General features: G+C 36.6%; 1 protein-coding gene across 3 annotated transcripts in view; it reads right to left on the reverse strand.

Annotated features, from left to right (window-relative positions):
• USP53 (ubiquitin specific peptidase 53) overlaps window positions 1-21911 on the reverse strand; it is a 78528-nt gene that overhangs the window by 37450 nt on the left and 19167 nt on the right. For 2 of the 3 annotated variants that reach the window (XM_021938750.2, XM_021938749.2), the window contains exons 3-5: window positions 13546-14231; window positions 7549-7641; window positions 3708-3842 (exon numbers count right to left, since the gene is read on the reverse strand). In XM_021938750.2, the coding sequence (XP_021794442.1) occupies window positions 3708-3842; window positions 7549-7641; window positions 13546-13689 (372 nt within the window). In that variant the 5' untranslated portion in view covers window positions 13690-14231. The remainder of the gene's footprint in view (window positions 1-3707; window positions 3843-7548; window positions 7642-13545; window positions 14232-21911) is intronic. The other variant, XM_021938751.2, reaches the window with a different exon arrangement.

Consider the following 21911-nt stretch of genomic DNA (forward strand, 5'->3'; position numbering starts at 1 on the left):
CCTCTTCAAGGAGAACTACAAACCACTGCTCAATGAAATAAAAGAGGACACAAACAAATGGAAGAACATTCCATGCTCATGGATAGGAAGAATCAACATCGTGAAAATGGCTATACTGCCAAAAGTAATTTATAGATTCAATGCTATCCCCATCAAGCTACCACTTCACAGAATTGGAAAAAACTACTTTTTTAAAGTTTATATAGAACCAAAAAAGAGCCCGCGTGGCCAAGACAATCCTGGGCAAGAAGAACAAAGCTGGAGGCATCACGCTACCCAACTTCAAACTTTACTACAAGGCAACGGTAACCAAAACAGCATGGTACTGGTACCAAACATATATATAGACCAGTGGAACAGAATGGAGGTCTCAGAAATAACACCACACATCTACCACCATCTGATCTTTGACAAACCTGACATACACAAGCAATGGGGAAAAGATTCACTATTTAATAAATTGTTTTGGGAAAACTGGCTAGCTATATGCAGAAAACTGACACTGGACCCCTTCCTTACACCTTATACAAAAATCAACTCAATGGATCAAAGACTTAAATGTAAGACCTAGGACCATAAAAATCCTGAAGAAAACCTAGGCAATACCATTCAGGACATAGGCATGTGCAAAGACTTCATGTTTAAAACACCAAAAGCAGTGGCAACAAAAGCCAAAATTGACAAATGGGATCTATTTAAACTAAAGAGCTTCTACACAGCAAAAGAAACCATCATTAGAGTGAACAGGCAACCTACAGAATGGGAGAAAATTTTTGCAATCTATCCATCTGACAAAGGGCTAATATCCTGAATCTACAAAGAACTTAAACAAATTTACACGAGAAAAAGCAACCAACCCAGCCGGGTGCAGTGGCTCACGCCTGTAATCCCAGCACTTTGGGAGGCCAAGGTAGGTGGACCACGAGGTCAGGAGATGGAGACCGTCCTGGCTAACACAGTGAAACCCCATATCTACTAAAATACAAAAAATTAGCTGGGCGTGGTGGCGGGCACCTGTAGTCCCAGCTTCTAGGGAGGCTGAGGCAGGAGAATGGTGTGAACCTGGGAGGCAGAGCTTGCAGTGAGCCAAGATCGTGCCACTGCACTCCAGCCTGGGCGACAGAGAGAGACTCTGTCTCAAAAAAAACAAAACAAAACAAAACAAACAATGAACCCCGTCAAAAAATGGCCAGAGGATATGAACAGACACTTCTCAAAAGAAGGCATTTATGCAGCCAACAGACATACGAAAAAATGCTCATCACCACGGGTCATTAGAGAAATACAAATCAAAACCACAATGAGATACCATCTCACACCAGTTAGAATGACAATCATTAAAAAGTCAGGAAACAACAGATGCTGGAGAGGTTGTCGAAAAATAGGAACACTTTTACACTGTTGGTGGGAGTGTAATAGTTTAACCATTGTGGAAGACAGTGTGGCAATTCCTCAAGGATCTAGAACTAGAAATACCATTTGACCCTGCAACTCCATTACTGGGTATATACACAAAGGATTACAAATCATTCTAGGATAAAGACACATACACAGGTATGTTTATTGTGGCACTATTCACAATAGCAAAGACTTGGAACCAACCCAAATGTCCATCAATGATAGACTGAATTAAGAAAATGTGGCACATGTACACCAAGGAATACTATGCAGCCACAAAAGAAGGATGAGTTCATGTCCTTTGCAGTGACATGAATGAAGCTGGAAACCATCATTCTCAGCAAACTATCACAAGATCAGAAAATCAAACACCACATGTTCTCACTTGGAGGTGGGAGTTGAACAATGAGAACACCTGGACACAGGGAGGGGAACATCACACACTGGGGCCTGTCAGGGGTGGGGGGCTGGGGAGGGATAACATTAGGAGAAATACCTAATGTAGGTGACAGGTTGATGGGTGCAGCAAACCATCACAGCACGTGTATACCTATGTAACAAAACTGCACGCTCTGCACATGTAACCCAGAATTTAAAGTATGATTTTAAAAAATCCTACTTGAATCACCTAGTCTGTATAAGTAACAGCAAAACAAAGGCTCTATATCTACACTAACACCATAATGAAGGCAATGTAATCTGCCATGAATTTTATATAAATGTTGATTTACAATATAGATCAATAAGGGGTATTTATTTAACAGAATTCTTTTTACCAAAGCTTAACCAATGGATTCTATTCATTAGCTAACTTCCCTCTCCTCTGCTCCAGGATATTTAAGACCATTTAATAATTTAAGCCTAGATTTCTAGACATTTTGTGAATTATCATACCATGTATTAGAATAATTCATTTAAGTGAAAGTAAAACTATAAAGTTTAGCATTGTTCAAAATACATTTGTTTTAAGCAAAGAATCAATTACAAACAGAAGAAATATGGATATATTTCATTACTGTGTGTGCTGTTATTGACATTTTAATCAACATGCGAGTGTGCTATGCAAGATGCTAGTCATGAGCCTTCCATCTAAGGAAACCATGAAGATGCTCATTTTTAAAAGGGCGATTAATAATATACACACGCCAAATGAACTCTACAGACAGTAAATTCTACAGGGAATGGATTGGGTGGTTTGGTCATGTGCTGTCTAGTAGGCATAGACTTAGTTTGAACCTTCACAAAATGATAGATTTTTAAAGTTCTGAGTATTTCAGGAACTTGAGCAAAGGCTGCTAGTATAACAGCCTTATAAATAAGGAGTATAAACAGGAATATAAAAATATATGTGAGGAACAGAATGGAATAATCTCACTAGGAAGAAAAATCCAGCAATGAAGCACTGAGGGAAGGTGGAGTTTAATCATAATGGGCCTTAAATATCAGAATAAAAAGTCTAGATTTGAATCATGGAAATATTTGAAGAGTAAGCATTAACCTGAAGAAAATCATATTAATATGGTGGCTATTTAAAAAATAGGACACAAAGAAACAGACTGAATGGACACCAGCAGGAGGCTTAAATATGGTGACCTGGAAGAAGTTGTGGTAGGGAATTAATATGGAAAGAAAAAACTTTTGAAAGGGTTTTTGATGAAAGAATTTACAGAAATTGCTGACTAGAAACAGGAAGAAGAGAGAAGAAATGGTTACAACTTATTTATAGGTGACATCAATATTAACCGAGACATTTAATAATTAACATACCTATTTTACATGTATAAAGTATGTACCTGATTAAAGGAATGCTCTACTTTCTAATATGGTGGTAACACAGAGCCTAAGAACATCAACCTCAGTGATTCTCAACCTGGAATGTGGGTAACAGGCTGTTGCCCCTGTTAACTTCCCACCAAAATCCCCTTATCTCCCAAAGAGAATCATTGCATGCAATGAAAACTATTACTGCTGGGAATGTGCTGTACATGTGAACCCTATAGTGGCAGAACACTGATTTAAGTGATATCATTTATATTCAGCAAAGCTTATTGCTCCAACTAAGTTTTAAAATATTTTAGTAGCCTAAGAGTAAAAATTAGAGCAACACAAATAATCAAAACCAAAAGTACAACACAAAACACAGATGGATTGAAGCTGAGGCTTGAAGGATGGGTAAGATATGGATCTACCGGCCAGTTCTGACATTTCTCTATTGTTCTAAATTTTTGTTTCATTTGTCTCAACATTTGTACCATCTAAGGAATGAAAACTACTATCCTGACTTCTTAAGGAATATCAGAAATACTTACAAAGCACTCTGCAGCATCATCCATAAGGCCAAGTTGAAATCGCTGCTCATCTTTGAAGCTTTCTGCAAGAGCATGCCTTATGTTATCTGAGGGAAGTGCTTTTTCTCGACTATGTTGGAACTGTGCAAATATCGTCTGGGAATCAACAAGAAAATCAGTAAGTTTAATGCCAGCTTTAAAATCGTTTCAGTAATTTCATTACAACACAGAGAAACTCAAAACACTATACTTGGAAAATAACACATAAGTCTTTTGCTCTAAAATTTCATACAAAAATTAATTATTTGTATCATCAAGTGTAGAAATGTTTGCACCAGGCTCTAAATCAAATGTTAGTGGACACAAGAATTAAACATGTAGGGTTCCCAGGTCCCACCCTCAGACTCTGACTAAGTCTTAGGTGAGGCTCATTTTTAAACTATTCCCCAAATGATTCTGATGCAGGTTGTTTAAGGAACAGAATTTTGAGATTTAAGTTGCTTTAAATCTAAAAATATACAATAGGAATTAGAATTACGCTAAACAAAATAAACGTATAATCACACAAAAATTGGTAGAATTCACTAGTCTTAAAAGAAAAAAGTAACCTAAACAAACTTTTAAAACTTAAAAAAATTTTCTACTGGAGTCTTAAGAATACCTCAGAAAACGACAAATCCTGATTTAAAAATTAGATGATTTAACGGAATGACAATGTCCCACTATTATTTGACTAAATTTGCCTTTCAAAAATGCAAACGTCCATTTTACAAGAAGATTCAGAAAAGAGATAACAATGACTTTTAACTTTTAAGAAAAGGTCCTACCACCCCTAAGTTATCAGTTTTCCTAACTTAGAGAATTATAGGTTGAATTTCTCCAAATCAAAAATGTGAAAGTTCCAAAATCTAAAAGTTTTTGAGCACTGACACAATGCTTAAAGGAAATGCTTTTAAATTTGGTATGCTCAACCAGTAAATACATAAATGCAAATATTCCAAAATCAAAAAACAAAATCTAAAATCCAAAACACTGCTGGTCCTGTGCATTTCAGACAAGGGATACCCAACTTGTATTTCTAATCTAAATTAAGAAACTGGAAACATCATTCAGTTTCTAATCTAAACCCGAGAAACTGGAAACATGAAATCATAGTTGTTAATCTGATTTTCAATTTTCCTTATTAAACTTAAGCAAGAAAAAAACATTTTAATAAATTACAATTTTATGACAATCATCTTACATGAAAGAAAGTAAGGAAAAAAGAAAACTTTTCAATGACAGTCCACCAAAGTAGTATTGGTCACATTCAGTCCCATGTTAGCTCAAGGGGTCATGTCATCTCAAAAAAAAAAATATTTTTAAGATCAACATACAAGGAAAACATTTCATTAATCTGCTTCACTACTGCAAAAAAATATAATTTATAAATAAAATATTAGAAAATACAGATGTCAACTGATATTAGATACCCAGAACTATAATTATTTTAGCCATTAAATAGCTAAAATTATGAATAGTAAAAGATGAAAAATAACTTTCAGATTTTATCTCTTATTTAGGCAATTAACTTCCAGGTAATGTTTAAGATTACTCATTCATTCAACATATATTTTTTGGCTCCCTAGTATATGTTAGGCATTGTTCTACACTAGAAAAATGGATAACAACCCTACCTACATGGATAGTAGTGATAGTAATGAGAAGGCAAAGAAGTAATTATGTAACATCAGAATGTGATAACTACAGTAGAGAAAAATAAAGAGATACAAGAGAGAAAAATAAAGCAGTGTAATGGGGATAGGAATGCCAGGGATATTATAGATGGAGGCAGCTTACCTTTTACCTAGTGTAGTCGGGGAAGGCCTCACTGATGGAAAAGTAACATTTGAGAAGAGGCATAAAGGAAATAAGGGTGTTAGCCAAGAGGACATTTGGAAGAAAAGCATTCCAGACAAAAGGAATAACAATGAGGAGACTTTGAGGTGGAGACCAGCTCTGAGAAATAGAGCCCAGTTTGGCTAAAATGCAATGTATTTATGTGTGTTTTTGACAGGGGAGGAGAGGAAGGCAAGCACAGGAAAGAGGCAGGTAACTGTGCAGGGCTACAGGAGAGTTGGTCTAGGAAATTAATAATCCTAGGTTTTACAATTAGACAAAACATTCAAAATTTACTGTGGAATAAATAAAATGTGATACTGTAATGTGATCTAGGCTCATTCTTCATTTCCTAACAATAACCCTATTTTACCATGTTCTTAAAAAAAGAGAATATAAAATTTCTTCCTTTGGTGATTTACTCAAACAATCTTTTCAGGAACATAATGAAATTAAGGCACATAAATTTTTTTAAAAATGTCTGTGTGTCTATGTGTGTGTGTTCAAATATTCAAGAATGTAAAAAATGAAACATTTATCTCTAAAATGTATAACAAAATCTTAAGTTCTCTGGCAAAAAATTTCAGTGACACAAATGAGTTGCTAATATATACTGGACACTCTGTTTGTCTTCCTTCTATTTTCCTCAGCAGAGCAGCCACAGGGATCTAGTTCAAATATTATATCTGGTTAAAACAGACTGTATCACTCTTCCACTCAAAACAATCCCCCATCTCCCTAAATCACTCATAGAAAAAGCCACGATCCTTACAGAGGTCTATAATGCCCTACACAATCTAAACCCCTGTTCTAGTTATGCATTGCCCTGTAACTAAACCACCCCCAAAATGTAGTTACGCAAATCTGCAATTTGGGTGGGGACAGCACGTCTCTGCTTCATTTGAAGTCATTTTGGACAGTTTGAATGACGGGACCTGGAATATGTGAAGGTCACTCTTTCATGTCTGGCAGTTGATGCTGGCTGTGGGCTGGGAACTCAGCTCTAGCTGTGTCCAGAATGCCTCCAAGTGGTCTTTCCTCAAGGCCACCTGGCTTCCTCATCATGGTGGCTCACTTCCAAGAAAGAGCAACTCAAGAAACAGAGCTGGGTGATAGCTATATCACCTTTTCTAAACTAACCCAACCTCAGATATCTGGATTGCAGCCTCAGTTCTGCCATAGTCTATTTGACAGATATCAGTCATTAAGGCCAGTCTATATTCAAGGAATTAGATTTTGGATAAGGAAGCATGCAAAAGAATCTGCAGACATGTTTTAAAGCCACCTCGGCTACCCTCACCTCGGAGCTCATATTCTACCACTCTCTTCCTTGCTCATAAAGGTCCTGCCACCCACGTTTCCTTGGTGTTCCTTAAATATGTCAGGTATACTCATACCTCAAGGCCTTTGCAGTTGCTGTTTCTTTGCCTACCTGGAGGGCTCTTCAAGGTCTCGATTCAAATATCAGTTTCTCAGTGAGGCTTTCCTGGCTACACAACACTCCCTATTTTCTTTCCCTAATGTATTTTTCCACTGTTACAACTATTACTATCTAACATACTTATAATATTTTGCTTTGTTATTATTGTCTCCTCCTCTATAAGAATACAAGCTCTATGAGAACAGCAATTTTTATCAGTTTTGTTCACTGCTGTATCCTCAGTAACTACACTGGTACCCAGAACTCAGTAGTAGCTCCAAAAACATTTGTTAAAATGAGTAAGAATAACTGCAAAATAATGAAAAAGATAATGTTCCTAACAATTTTCTACTTAGAATATTAATTTTTAACTGTCCTTACATAAAAGAGGAAAATGAAAACACAAACCTGAATAAGTCACACTGTGAAGAATTCATCTTCAAAACTATTAATCACCTGACAGTGAACTTTAGTTACAACAAACTGACCCAATATATCAATTATCAAACTTAAATTTTTGAAGGAACAATTGATAGTAATTTTTCAGAGCTATTAAAAGGTTACCTTCAATGCACAAAATATACAGGCATCTCCCTGACAAACATGTCCAGTCAAAACCCGCAAGCTTCGTCGGAATATATCCAATTGCCATAAGACCTAAAAAACAGTAAGATGTGAAGGAAAAAGAAACAAACAGATTTTTCTTACTGTAACAAAAGACAGATTTAGATATTTTACAAATTGCAAAAAGCTAATAAGTAACTTCTTTTAATTGCCTGTACATAATCACACATACATAACCGCTGGAAATAACAGCAAGTATAAAATTGCTACATGCATGTTGTGCATATATAAAAGTTGGATTCAGAAGACACTGTTACTGGTGCACATGAAAAACCATGACAGGCATGGAGCAGGCAAAAACCAACTCCTCATTAAGGATTTGGTCTGAACAGGAAACATGGAATACCAAATAGAAAAGTTGGCAGAGACATGAAAGAGGAAGTGATTATAATACTTGAAACAAACTGAAATTTTGAAAGGAAATATAATTAGACTTTAAAGCCAGAGTGTACTAAATAGGGGTCTGCACATTATGCCAAGAAAAAGGGGTGAGCAGAGGTGTGTGCTGTCACTGTACATGGAACAAGAAAGGGGGTACCTGTGTACAGCATAGTAAGCAGCAGCCATTAATAAATTACCTAAGTATATACTTGCTGCAATTATCACTTATCTTCTGCTACTAAAAGACAAAGATAGGCCGGGCGAGGTGGCTCACGCCTGTAATCCCAGCACTTTGGGAGGCCGAGGCGGGCGGATCACAAGGTCAGGAGATCGAGACCACAGTGAAACCCCGTCTCTACTAAAAAATACAAAAAATTAGCCGGGCGCGGTGGTGGGCGCCTGTAGTCCCAGCTACTCAGGAGGCTGAGGCAGGAGAATGGCGTGAACCCGGGAGGCGGAGCTTGCAGTGAGCCGAGATCGCGCCACTGCACTCCAGCCTGGGGGACAGCGCGAGACTCCGTCTCAAAAAAAAAAAAAAAAAAAAAGACAAAGATAAAGCAAACCCAAAAAGATTGTAACTGTCAAAACAAATCAGTCCAGTACATAAAATCATTCTGAAAAACCTAAATTCTATACAATGAGGATAAGAATAGTACTTGTGTCTCATAAAGTTCTTGTAAGGATTAAATAATATGTAATGTTTCTAGAGCAGGGTATGGTACTCAACTGGCATGCAACGAGTACCAGCTGCTATTTGTGACTGATACTACTACTACAATAAACAAATAATATCTTCAAATTTCTCTATCTTTTAGTCGTGTCCTCAAATAACCTAAGAAAATCTATTCATGATCTCTCCTTTCTCCCAAATAAAAACAAAAAGTTAATAAAAACAAACTGGTTTTAATATGTCCTATATTTTCAACTACTCCACAACTAAATGTCATTTTAGAATTTCTCCTTAAACGTTGCCTTTTATTAAAGCATAATGAATAGGATCAATTTTTCTACCACAGATAACTCAGTGTTTTTGCAAAGCACTTGATGATGTTTAAAAACTTTCTTGAGTATCACATCCTAGCATATTTTTAAAAATACAATGAAATCCATTTTACCAACAAAGAAAATGATTTAATGATAGCACAGCTTTAGAAATAGTATACCACTGAGGTTAATAAAACACATCTGAAGGCAGGTGTCTGGTTTCTAATTCTGAGTTTACTGTTTACCAATTTCTGGACTGACTCAGGCAAAATATTTTCTGGGACTCAGTTTTCTCATCAGTAAAATAAAGATAAATGTAGTACTTACCTCTTACGGATGTTGTAAGGATTAAATTAGGTGACATATGTAATGTTTAACAAGCAGTAAGAATACAAAAAATGTGAGCTATTAAACAGTATTATAATATTAAATGTTATAACTTTGCTTCTCAGACATTAAAATCACACTAATGTGTTATATTAGACCTAATTGTACTGCTTTTGCATTAAAGTTTAAAATATTCAGCTAAAATAGAATACCCTCTATAATCTGTTTATAAAGTTAGTGAAGTCTTCCAAATGTAACTAGAATGTTTTCTATGATTACAAAAACTCTGAGTTACACTGGATCAAACTACAGATAAAATGTTTTATGTGATTTATTTCAAGTTCTCTGTACATTACTGTCTTTAACACAATAGTGTAAAGGCTACTTTAACAAATGGCTATCACAAAATAATTATCCTAATTATAGTTAATCTTCATCCATTTCATTTTATTTTATTTTTATTTATTTATTTTTTAGATGGAGTCTCACTTTCTTGCCCAGGCTGGAATGTGATGGTGCTCTTGGCTCAATGCAACCTCAGCCTCCTGGGTTCAAGCGATTCTCCTGCCTCAGCCTCCTGAGTAGCTGGAACTACAGGCGCCTGCCACCACGCCCAGCTAATTTTTGTGTTTTTGGTAGAGACAGGGTTTCACCATGTTGGCTAAGTTGGTCTCAAACTCCTGACCTCAAGTGATCCACCTACTTTGGCCTCCCAAAGTGCTAGGATTACAGGTGTGAGCCAATGTTCCTGGTCCCATTTCATTTTAAAATGTTGGTTATATTCTATCACTTATTTTTAAAAAATTAAGGTTTAAGCTAGTTGTTGAACTAATTAGTTTTTAGCAATATACACTTTTTCATTATTTGCATGTAGCAATTTAAATGGTGCCTAACAAATGTAGTTATTTTTGAATATTTATACATATTTCTTATATTAGTCCCAAAAGATCAACACATATCTATACATATATTAAATACAAACCTTTCATCATACATTCTTTAATTGAAAATAATGTAAGAAATAGCTTAAATATTAATATGAAATGGCACATAAATTCATTTTTCTGTCTTATATCAGATCTAAACATTTTAATGTTGTGTTTAGTAAATTCTTATAAGACATATTCTACAATTTATTTCTCAGCATTTTTTAAAAAGTATTCATCAAATTGCAAATCAACATTTGCATTCTGAATTTTCAAAAAGAAAGTCAGGTCTTATCTCATAGAAAATCTATTTGAATAGTTGTTTTGTCAGGGAGAATTGGCTTTGTAAATTAGCTTATATGGCAGATAACAGAGACCAGCAGATCCCCCAAAGCTGCTAGAGTTGACAGGGCAGAGTACTGCAGAGAGCTGCACAGAGAGTTAACATCAGGGATCAGTAGATGATCCCCCTCCAGTATTTGGGGGTGTACTATGAGGAAACTGTCTAAGGCCTGGGAAAGAAACACCCAAAAATATTAGAGGGAATAGTGCCCAGAGCTCGCACATGCCCAAGATAGTGCCTATTCCTGCAGCCAAAGAGAAAACTTCATAATTCACAGAGCAATGGTTGAAAAAGAAGAGTCTCAATAGCAAAGAATTTAATCCAAAAGTAAACACAGCTCTGTCCTGCCTAACAAAGTTTAAAGTAAAATGATCAAACTGCTTCCAAATAAACTGTCTCAGAACAAAGTTCTAGATTATTTTTAGGAATATAAAAATATCCATAACCTGACAAGGTAAAACTTATCTGACATCCAACAAAAGATTACCAAGTATTAAAAGAAAACAACAACAAGATAAGAAAAAAAAAAACAAGTTATTGAAATACACCCAGTATTTATACAAATAACAGAATTAGCAGACAAGTACATAATAACAATTATTACAACTACACTTCACATGTTTAACAGACTAGCAAATGCTAAGTAGAGACATGAAAGAGATTTTAAGAAGACCAAGATCAAACTTCTCAAAGTGAAAACTACAATGTCTAAGACAAAAAATACACTGGATGGGATTAATTGCAGTTAGGCAATACAAAGGAAAAGATTAATGAACTTGAAAATGGAGTAACAGACACCACACAAAATAAAACACAAAGAGAAAAAAAGACTGAGAGAGAGCATCAGTGAGTTGTAGAACAACTGGAAAACTTCAGGCAACCCACTGCGTATGTAACTGGAAAACCCCAAAGGAGGGAAGAGTCAGAAAAATTATTTGAAGAAATAACAAAGTGTTTCCAAATTTGATTTAAATCCAAAACCCACAGATCCAAGATGCTCAACAAACCCAAACACAAGAAATATGAAGAAACCTGTATCAGGAAACATCATTAAATTGGTTTAAGCCAATGATAAGGAGAAAATCTTAAAAGCACCTAGAGAAAAAGAACAAATAACATACAGAGAAACAAAGATCAGAATATTAGATTTTTCATTAGAATAATGCAAGCTAAAACACAGAGAAGCAAAAATCTTTAAAGTACTGAAAGAAAAATGTCAACTTGGACCATCTTTAATGAGTGAAAATATCTTTCAAAAACAAAAGTGAAATACAGATCTTTTCCAGACATACAAAAGCTGAAAGAATTGATCACCAATAAACCTGTGTTACAAGAAAGAACCTTCAAGCAAAAGCAAAGGATATCAGATGGAATGTGGATCTATGCAAAAAACTGATGAGCACCAGAAATGGCAACTATGCAGATAGTATAAGTAAACAGTCTTCATGGTAAATGTCAGAAGAACGTTCATTTTTTTAAAAATACATAATCATAGGAATACTTCTCAATGTTCTGATCCATGTAAGTTTCCTCACTCAAAATTTTCACCTGTTCTAATATGCGTTTTGTTTCTCTGAACTATACATAGTATTTTGGGTGCTAATGAAAAGGACAGAAACAGAGGGGAAACATAAAAGGGAAAAAGGGTAGGAAAACGGATAAATAGAAAAGTATCTGAAAAGGCAGAAACCCTTTCTCACAGCCTGATTCCATCAAAATCATTTAATTCCAGGTCTTTTGGTATCTAATATTTCACTATATCCGTTGCCACTGAATAAATACTTTTCTGCATTTGTCACAGTAATGTCAGTGGGATCTTTGAGCCAGGGCAGAACACTAGCATTTAAGCGAACTAAAGTAAATTAATGCTTTCTTAATACTAGCTGCTTCTCTTTCCTGGGTGAGTTAGAGAACGTTCAAGTTTGGCATCTGTCTCAGGTAGAAGGCAACGGAGAACACAGCTCTGAGTCAGACGTCTGTACACTTGACACACTCTACACGTGTTTATCCGTCAAATGAGCTAATCAACAAATATTTTTCTCTATTAGTTTTCAAAAGAAAAAATACACATGAAAAGTGAATCATTATATATGAATTCTTTTAAGGTATATTCTAAGGTCAATAGAAAAATTTATCAGTATTCTAAAATCTTCCTCATCTTTAGTACTCTACAATGGTCAGGACACAGGATCCATAAGATCTAAAACTGCTGAATAAAAACTTTATTATGCATAAGAAAGTATAGTTATCTAAGGCAGAAAAGCAGGTTAATTAAAAGATTTTCAATAAGGATTGAAGCAAAATGGATTATCCTCCAATTTAACCAAAACAGTGCTGCCCAAATGATGATTCCACAGAGGTAATTTAAGGACCACAGTGGGAGGTGAAGGGAGTTTGAGTACTGAGATTAAAAACTCTGCATTCTCATTTCAATCCAAGCAGTCTTTTTATTCTATCTACAGGGATCCATATACTGTATTTTTTTTTTTTTTTTTTTTTTGAGAGGGAGTCTCGCTCTGTCGCCCGGGCTGGAGTGCAGTGGCCGGATCTCAGCTCACTGCAAGCTCCGCCTCCCGGGTTTACACCATTCTCCTGCCTCAGCCTCCCGAGTAGCTGGGGCTACAGGCGCCCGCCACCTCACCCTACTGTATGTTTTTTTTAAGGGAGGGGTGTTAGCTGATTAAAACAAAAACGTTTGTGTATGTTAGAAAAATGTCCTTAATTTACTATATAAACCTTTTAAATAAGAAGATTATTTATATCACAGCGATACATCAGTCTGTTGAAAAAAACATTTCCATTTATTATAAAAACCAAAATGACCAGCCAAAACATTTTTGCTCCCATTAAAAGTTATATTAAAAAGTCATTCTAATCTATAGTAACTTTATTTTTAATGTATGAGCTAAAGAAGCGTTAAACAAAGGATATTCTGAAAAGTACTTTTTAAAATATAATAAGTAATTATGGTCTCACCTGTACAGCACTATTAAGAAAGCAGCTGTTTTGTCCTGGTTCATTTAACAAGCCTTTGGTAGGGGCTAGGGATAGCATACTTCCAGGCTGATAAACTTTTCCAAGATTGCCACCAGGTTTCCGTAAGAATTTTACCCATGCCATTTTCAAGCAACTTTGTTTGCATTTAGGCTAAAAACTACACACTTTTATGTAATATTTTGGACAATAAAATGGTTGTCTTGAATTGTCCACTTAAATCCACTGCAGTCTATTTTAATAATGGAAGTTTCCAAGTCCATATCTTTCCTGATGTTATAAACTCTTAAAGACTTTGACAAGTAACAATACGGTGCATAAACATAGAAGTTCTAAGCACTAAAAAAGAAAGCTGTTTTAAACAAGGCCTTAAAGATGTTTAGATGTGTTAAATTTTATGGGAGCTGTATAAGGTTAATATGAAAACGATTTTTTTTAATGGCTAAAAATACTGATAAACAAATCATCTCCTTTAATGCATAAGCCATTTGTCCTGATGCACAGAATATGCTAATAATACAAAAAGATGGAGAGTTGGCATTTGGCATGATTCCTTTGGTTGTTTGTTTTCCTTAAGTTTTTTTAACAAGAAAGTTTTCTTTCTCTTTCCCAGGTGAAGTTATGAAAGGTGACTCCATATTTCATATCAATGTGACCTCAAAGCAAATCTACAAAAAAGAAAAAAAAAGTTTAAATAAAAGCAAATGCAAATAAGAAAACTCAACTTTACCATTTCAACACAAATATTGAATATAGAATTAAAACTCGTCATAAAAAGGATTAGAACTGATAGCATTCTAATATATATTTTTTTAAATTTCATCATTTACATTTTTAAAATATCACTGTGACATCAATCCCTACCTATCTTAAGCTCAATGTTCAAAGGATGGTTTCATAAGGAAAATATTCTCCAAAAACCTAGAAATTATATTTCAGCTGGTATCCTATATCTGTCAATACTAAATTGTTCTATTTATTAATATACTGTTATCCATCTTACATAGAATTGTATTTTTCCAAAAAAGACAGATTTTATGTAAATCGTATGTATAATTATTCAAAAGAAACCTTTAAGTCATAAATAAATCTTGGTGAATTAAATTTCCATGGTATCAACAAATGCACACTCCTGATTAAAAGGACTTTAAATGTTAAACTTATGAATTAAAAACAAATGAGTACAAGAATACCTTGTTTTACAGCATTTTACTCAATTGCACTTTGCAGATATACTGCCGTTTTAACAAATTGAAGGTGTGTGCCAACCCTGTACCAAGCCAATCTACCAGCACCATTTTCCCAACAGCATATGCCCACTTCATGTCTATGTGACACTTCAGTAATTCTTTTTCATTATTACTGTATCCGTTATGCTGACCTGTGATGAGTTATCTTTGATGTTACTACTGTAATTGTTTTCAGGCAATATGAACCACTCCCATATACGATAGCAAGCATAATCCATGAATGTGTGTATTCTGACTGCTCCACTGACCTCCTGTTTCCCCAACTCTCTCCTGTCCTCAGGCCTCCCTATTCCCTGAGATGCAGCAGTATTGAAATGACGTCAGTTCATAACCCTACAATGGCCCCTAGGTGTTCAAGTAAAAGGAGTCGCATGTCTCTCATTTTCAGTTAAAAGTTGGAAATGACTAAACTTGGTGAGGAAGGCATGTTGAAAGCCGAGACAGGCGGAAAGGTAGGCTTCCTACACCAAACAGTAAGTAACCCAAGTTGTGAATGCAAAGGGAAAGCTCTTGAAGGAAAATTAAAAGTGCTACTCAAGTAAACACCTGAATGATAAGAAAGCGAAACTCCCTTATTGCTGATATTGAGAAAATTTGAGTGGCCTGGATAGAAGATCCAACCAGTTACAACATTCCTTCAAGCCAAAGCCCAATCCAGAGCAAGGCCCTAACGCTCTTTAATTCTATGAAAGCTGAGAAAAAGAGGGTGAGGAAGCTAAAGAAGAAAAGTAGGAAGCTAAAAGAGGTTGGTTCAGGAGGTTTAAGGAAAGATACCATCTCCATAACATAAAAATACAAGGTGAGTCAGCAAATGCTGATGGAGAAGCTACAGCAAATTATCCAGAGATCTAGCTAACTGATGGCTACACTAATTAGCAGATTTTCCGTGTTGAAGAAGAAACAGTCATCAACCGTTTGACAGATGAAGACTGTCATCTGTTGAAGAAACAGTTGAAGACTGACAATGATATGGACAGATAGAAGAAGATGCCATCCAGGACATTCTCAGTCAGAAAGAAGTCAATGCCTGGCTTCAAAGCTTCAAAGGACAGGCTGACTCTTTTTTTTTTTTTTTTTTTTTTTTAATTACTTTTCAATTTTTTCCAACCCTTGTGTTGAGGGCTGACTTTCAATAGATTGCAGTGAGGGAGCTGCTCTGCTACATACAAAACCCCGACCCAGAAGCAGGTCGTCTACAAATGGTTTAGCACCAGGTTCCCCAAGAATGTGCGTTGCGTGACGGGCAAGGGGGCGGCCGCCTTTCCAGCTGCAGGCCAACTCTCTTATTAGGACCTAATGCAGTTGTTGACTTCGAGTTGAAGCCAATGCTCACTTATCATTCTGAAAATTCTAGGGCCTTAAAAATCATGATAAATCTAGACTGACTGTACTCTACAAATGGAACAACAAAGCCTGGATGACAGCACATCTGTTTACAGCATGGTTTACTGAATATTTTAAGCCCACAGTTGAAGACCTACTGCTCAGAAAAAGATTCCTTTCAAAATATTACTGTTTATTGACAATGCACCTGGTTACCCAAGATTTCTTGATGGTGATGTACAAAGAGATGAATGTCGCTTTCATCCCTGCAATAACCATTCTGCAGTTCATGGATCAAGGAGTATTTTGACTTTTAAGTCCCGTTATTTAAGAAACACATTTCGGGCCGGGCATGGTGGCTCACGCCTGTAATCCTAGCACTTTGGGCGGCCGAGGCGGGCGGATCACGAGGTCAGGAGATCAAGACCATCCTGGCGAACACGGCAAAACCCCGTCTCTACTAAAAATAAAAAAACACTAGCCGGGCATGGTGGCGGGTGCCTGTAGTCCCAGCTTCTAGGGAGGCTGAGGCAGGAGAATGGCGTGAACCTGGGAGGCGGCAGAGCTTGCAGTGAGCGGAGATCGCACCACTCCTGCCTGGGCGACGGAGCGAGACTCTGTCTCAAAAAAAAAAAAAAAAAGAAAAAGAAAAAAAAAAAGAAACACATTTCATAAGGCCATAGGTGCCACAGAAAGAGAGTCCTCTGATGGATCTGGGCAAAGTAAACTGAAAAAACCTTCTGAAAAGGATTCACCATTCTAGACGCCATAAAGAACAATCAGGATTCACAAGAAGAGGGCAAAATATCAACATTAACAGGATATTTGGTTAATGATTCCAACACTTACGAATGACTCTGAGGGGCTCAAGACTTCAGTGGAGAAAGTAACTGGATGTAAACAGCAAGAGAACTAAAATTGTAGGTGGAATGTGAAGATGTGACTGAATTGCTACAATCTCATGATAAAACTTGAACAGGGGAATTGCTTCTTGTGGCTGAGTAAAGAAAGTGGCTTCCTGAGATGAAACCAACTTCTGGTGAAGATGCTGTTTAGAACATTACTGCAATGTCAGGGTTCGACCCCAATTCTGAAAGAAGATCTACGGTGGGGAATATGCTATCAAACAGCTACACTGTTTGATATGTTGTCACATGCTACAGAGGAATCTTTGGTGAAAGAAAGAGTCAATGTGACAAACTTCATCATTGCCTTATTTTAAGAAATAGCCACAGCCACCTCAACCTTCAGCAACCATCACCCTGATTCAGTCGCAGCCATCAACATCAAGGCAAGACCCTCTACCAGCAAAACGGTTACAACTCACTGAAAGCTCAAATGATCATTAGCATTTTCTAACTGTAGCTTTTAAGTAAGATATATACATTGTCTTTTTAGACAATGCTATTTTGCACACTTAATAGACTGTGGTATAGTGTAAACATAACTTTTATATGCACAGCAAAACAAAAAAATTCCTGCAACTTGCTTTATTGCAGTGGTCTGGAATCAAACCTGCAATACCTCAGCGGTATACCTGTATTACTAACAGTTTTGTCTAATCAACTGAATTTTGTTGATGAATTACTTCATTCAACATTTTTTGAGTCACGTATTGAACCAGTCACTGGAACTAACATTATAATGACAAAAGGCAGACAATACCTTAATGTATAATAAATTGTACAGTGTACTAGAAGGGTTATATGCTAAGTAGCAACAAAAGCAATCTAAGAAAAAGAGATAGGAAGTATATATAATGTGGGATGGTTTGTGCTTTTAGATAGGATAATGAACAATGGTCTCATTGAGGTTACATTTGCACAAAGATTGGAAAGGGATGAAGAAGCCACCTGAGAGAAAGAATTCCAAGCACAGTGAACAGAAACCTCAAAGATACTGAGGAGCATATCTGGTACAGTGGAGAAATAGTAATATAAAGCCTAGTGTGGCAGGAGAAATGTGAACAAAGAGAAAAGTAAATGGGAAAAACACAGATCATGTGGGATCTCACAGGCCCTTTTTAAGAACTCTGGCTTTAAACTCGGGTGATGACCACGCAGGGTGGCCCACATGTGTAATCCCAGCACTTCTGGAGATCGAGTGGGGAGGATCACTTGAAACTAGGGGTTCAAGACTAGCCTGGGCAACATAGCAAGACCTTGTCTCTACAAAAAATTAAAAAAAAAAAAAAAAGCCAAGCATAGTTTTACTCAGGAAGCTGAGGCGGGAGGATTACTTGAGCCCAGAAGTTTGAGGCTACAGTGAACTAAGATTGCACCACTGCACTCCAGCCTGGGTGGCAGGGCAGCAAGATGCTGTCTCTAAAAACAAACAACAACAACAAAAACTCTGGGTAACAGTCATTGAGTTCCATAGCACAAAAAGATGACAGACATAATGGCACAGATCAGTTCAATATCATTAATCAAATAGCCATTAAAATAGAGAAGCACTGAAAAATAAAGAAGTATCCAAGTCAGGAGACTTTGTTTCTAGGCCTATTTATTGGCTGCTTAGTCTTAGATACATTCTTACCATCTCTGATTCATGGTTTCTTCACTTTTAAGACGGGGATAACAATAACAGCGCTGTTTTAACATAGGTTAAATGTTTTGAGAATTATAAAACATTTGGAGGACTATACAGCCAGTCCTTCATATCCACGAGTTCTGCATCTGTGGATTCAAGAACCACAGATCAAAAATACAGTGTTTGTGGGATGCGGAACCTCAGCTGTGGAGGACCAACTTTTACTATCTGTGGGTTCCCCAGGGTCCACTGAAGGATTTAAGAATCCATGGATTGTGGTATCTGCAGTAGGTCCTGGAACCAGTCCACTGAGGGATGAATGTATTATGTTAGTTGTTTTCTTATTTTAATTTTACTCTACAGTTTATAACCCCTTCTAAAGTGATCTAAATGATCCTGAAACTTTGCGCACAAATTAAGGTTTTAATAAATTTAATCATGTTTTTACAACATTAAGGAAGTTCTGTATTGGTAGTACATTTTTATTTTTAATGAAAGAATCTTTTTGAAATATTTTCAATAAACTTTATTAGACACCAAGTCTGCTCCATGAACTATTTTAATATATACCTTAGCGTACATATAAAAATCACTACCCTTAAGGGGTTTAGTTTGGTGAGGGGCACAGACACAAACAGATAATTTAAAAATATTATGGCTTCCATTCCAGCACAAGATTTCAAACTTCTGCTTCCCTCCCTCCATCTCAACCCTGTAGATTACACAAAAGCAAAAAGCAGTCTAGCCGGGCGCGGTGGCTCAAGCCTGTAATCCCAGCACTTTGGGAGGCCGAGATGGGCGGATCACGAGGTCAGGAGATCGAGACCATCCTGGCTAACACGGTGAAACCCCGTCTCTACTAAGAAATACAAAAAATAGCCGGGCGAAGTGGCAGCGCCTGTAGTCCCAGCTACTCGGGAGGCTGAGGCCGGAGAATGGCGTGAACCCGGGAGGCGGAGCTTGCAGTGAGCTGAGATCCGGCCACTGCACTCCAGCCTGGGCGACAGCGCGAGACTCCGTCTCAAAAAAAAAAAAAAAAAAGCAGTCTAATGAAGGAAAAACCCTAGGGACACTAAAAGCAACTGGCTTCTAGGGTGTTAAGGAAATGGCAACCAAGAGATGGAGCAGGCCAAATGCTACCAACTGGAAAACACCTAGTTATGACCTTTTCCATTGCTCTGGGCAATGCTCTGGGCAGAGAATTTCTACCCTACAGGATGCAATGAGACAGAAAAGCTCTGCTACCACCCCAGTGTCATCTGCAGAGTACAGGAGATTATTATATCAGGAAAGCACCAGAACACAAGCAGTTTCGGAAACGGTAACAAGTTTAGGTCACCTGCAAGGCCCCTGTGTGTTCTGTCCTCATCTGTGCTGCATAAATACAATAAGAATAGCAAGTCCTGGAGAAGATGATGCCTCTAGGCAGGTCAACAGGAAGTTCCTTTTTGGCACCAACTGTCGAACTGCATCACCCCGAATCAAGTTCATACACCCCCACCTCTACTCCATGAAATCACACAAAGACGCATGTTAGAGCCTGGTCTTTCACCCTGCTCCCCAGGCAAATATTACTAGCTCATAACTTGGTACTTCTAGGAAAAATATAACCAGACACTTGGAGAGTATGAGCACAATGAAAGAAAGGCAACAAACTGAACAATCTATACCATAAGAAAAAAGACTAAAGAGAACACAAATTTAAAACAAACATAATAAATATTCACCAATTGAAGATATGTCAAGATTTTTCAAACTGCTGAAATAAAAAACTCGATGAGTTAACTAGCAAATTGAATACAGGGGCCAGGTGCGGTGGCTCACACCTGTAATCCCAGCACTTTGGGAGCCCAAGGCGGGCGGATCACGAGGTCAAGAGATCGAGACCATCCTGGCTAACATGGTGAAACCCTGTCTCTACTAAAAAATACAAAAAATTAGCCGGGTGTGGTGGCGGGCGCCTGTAGTCCCAGCTACTGGGGAGGCTGAGGCAGGAGAATGGTGTGAACCCGGGAGGTGGCGTTTGCAGTGAGCTGAGATCGCGCCACTGCATTCCAGCCTAGGTGACAGAGCAAGACTCTGTCTCAAAAAAAAAAAAAAAAAAAAAAAAACAGAATATAGGGCAAGAACATACTAGTGAGCAACAAGTTCAGGCCAAGCAATTCTCCTACAAAACATTAAAAAAGGAATAAGGAAGCAGAAAATATAAACACTTCTCAAAAGGTATGAGACATTGCTAAAATATTTAAATGTCAATATCTAGTAAGATTCTCAGGAAGGGAAATAAGTAAATATCTCTAGAAATGATTAAGAATTTCCCAAAATTAGAGACTGAGAAACTCAGATGAAAACAGGATGTGTAACTCAAAGAATTCAAACATGATGTAGGAAAAAAGAGAAGTAAGATGAAAACTGTGAAACCTAAATACTAAAAAGAAAACAGATTTCCAAGTCAATTTATAGTCAAACAATAGAAAAAATAAATCCCAAAGTAAAATTTTACAAAAACTGACAACATCTTTACAAAAAGCCTGATAAAGGTGAAAAAAAAAAAAAAGAGAGAGAGAGAGAAACATAAACACTAACGAAATTGATAAAGGAGAAATGACCAGACACATAAGCAATGGTAAGAATATTACTTTCTTTCTTATGGCAATAACTTTGAAAATCTAAAGGAACAGGTAATTTCCTACAAAATACAAATTACCAAAATTAATACAAGAAAAAATGAAAAGCTTAAAAAGGCTAGTTTAGAAGAAAATGGAAAAGAGATAAAAGTTCTCCCATGTTAAATGGCATCTGGGTCAGATAAATTCAAAGTTAAATTTCATCTAGACTTCAAATAACAGTTAATTCTAGTGTTAGATCCCTGCAGGCCACAGGGAAAATGAAATAGAAAGTAACCTCAAATCATTTCATAAGGCTAACATATCCTTCATATCAAAACATAGTAAATCTCATATGAATGTGACATGATTATAGGTACAAAAATTATAAATAAAATGCTAGCAAACAGAATCTATCAATATGTCAAAGGAATAACATACTATTGAAAATAATAATGCAGTTTATTATGAGAATGAAAACGTGAGTCTGTATTTATTCTCTCAATAAATATTTGGGAGGCTGTGAAGAAAATAGCTAACAGAGCATTATTCATAACAGTCAAAAAGTGGAAACAACCCAAACAAATGTCCATCAACCAATCAATGGATAAACAAAATGTGTTATGTATATTCATAT

This window comes from Papio anubis, chromosome 3 (assembly GCF_008728515.1).
Source record: "Papio anubis isolate 15944 chromosome 3, Panubis1.0, whole genome shotgun sequence".
Classification (NCBI taxonomy): Eukaryota; Metazoa; Chordata; class Mammalia; order Primates; family Cercopithecidae; genus Papio; species Papio anubis.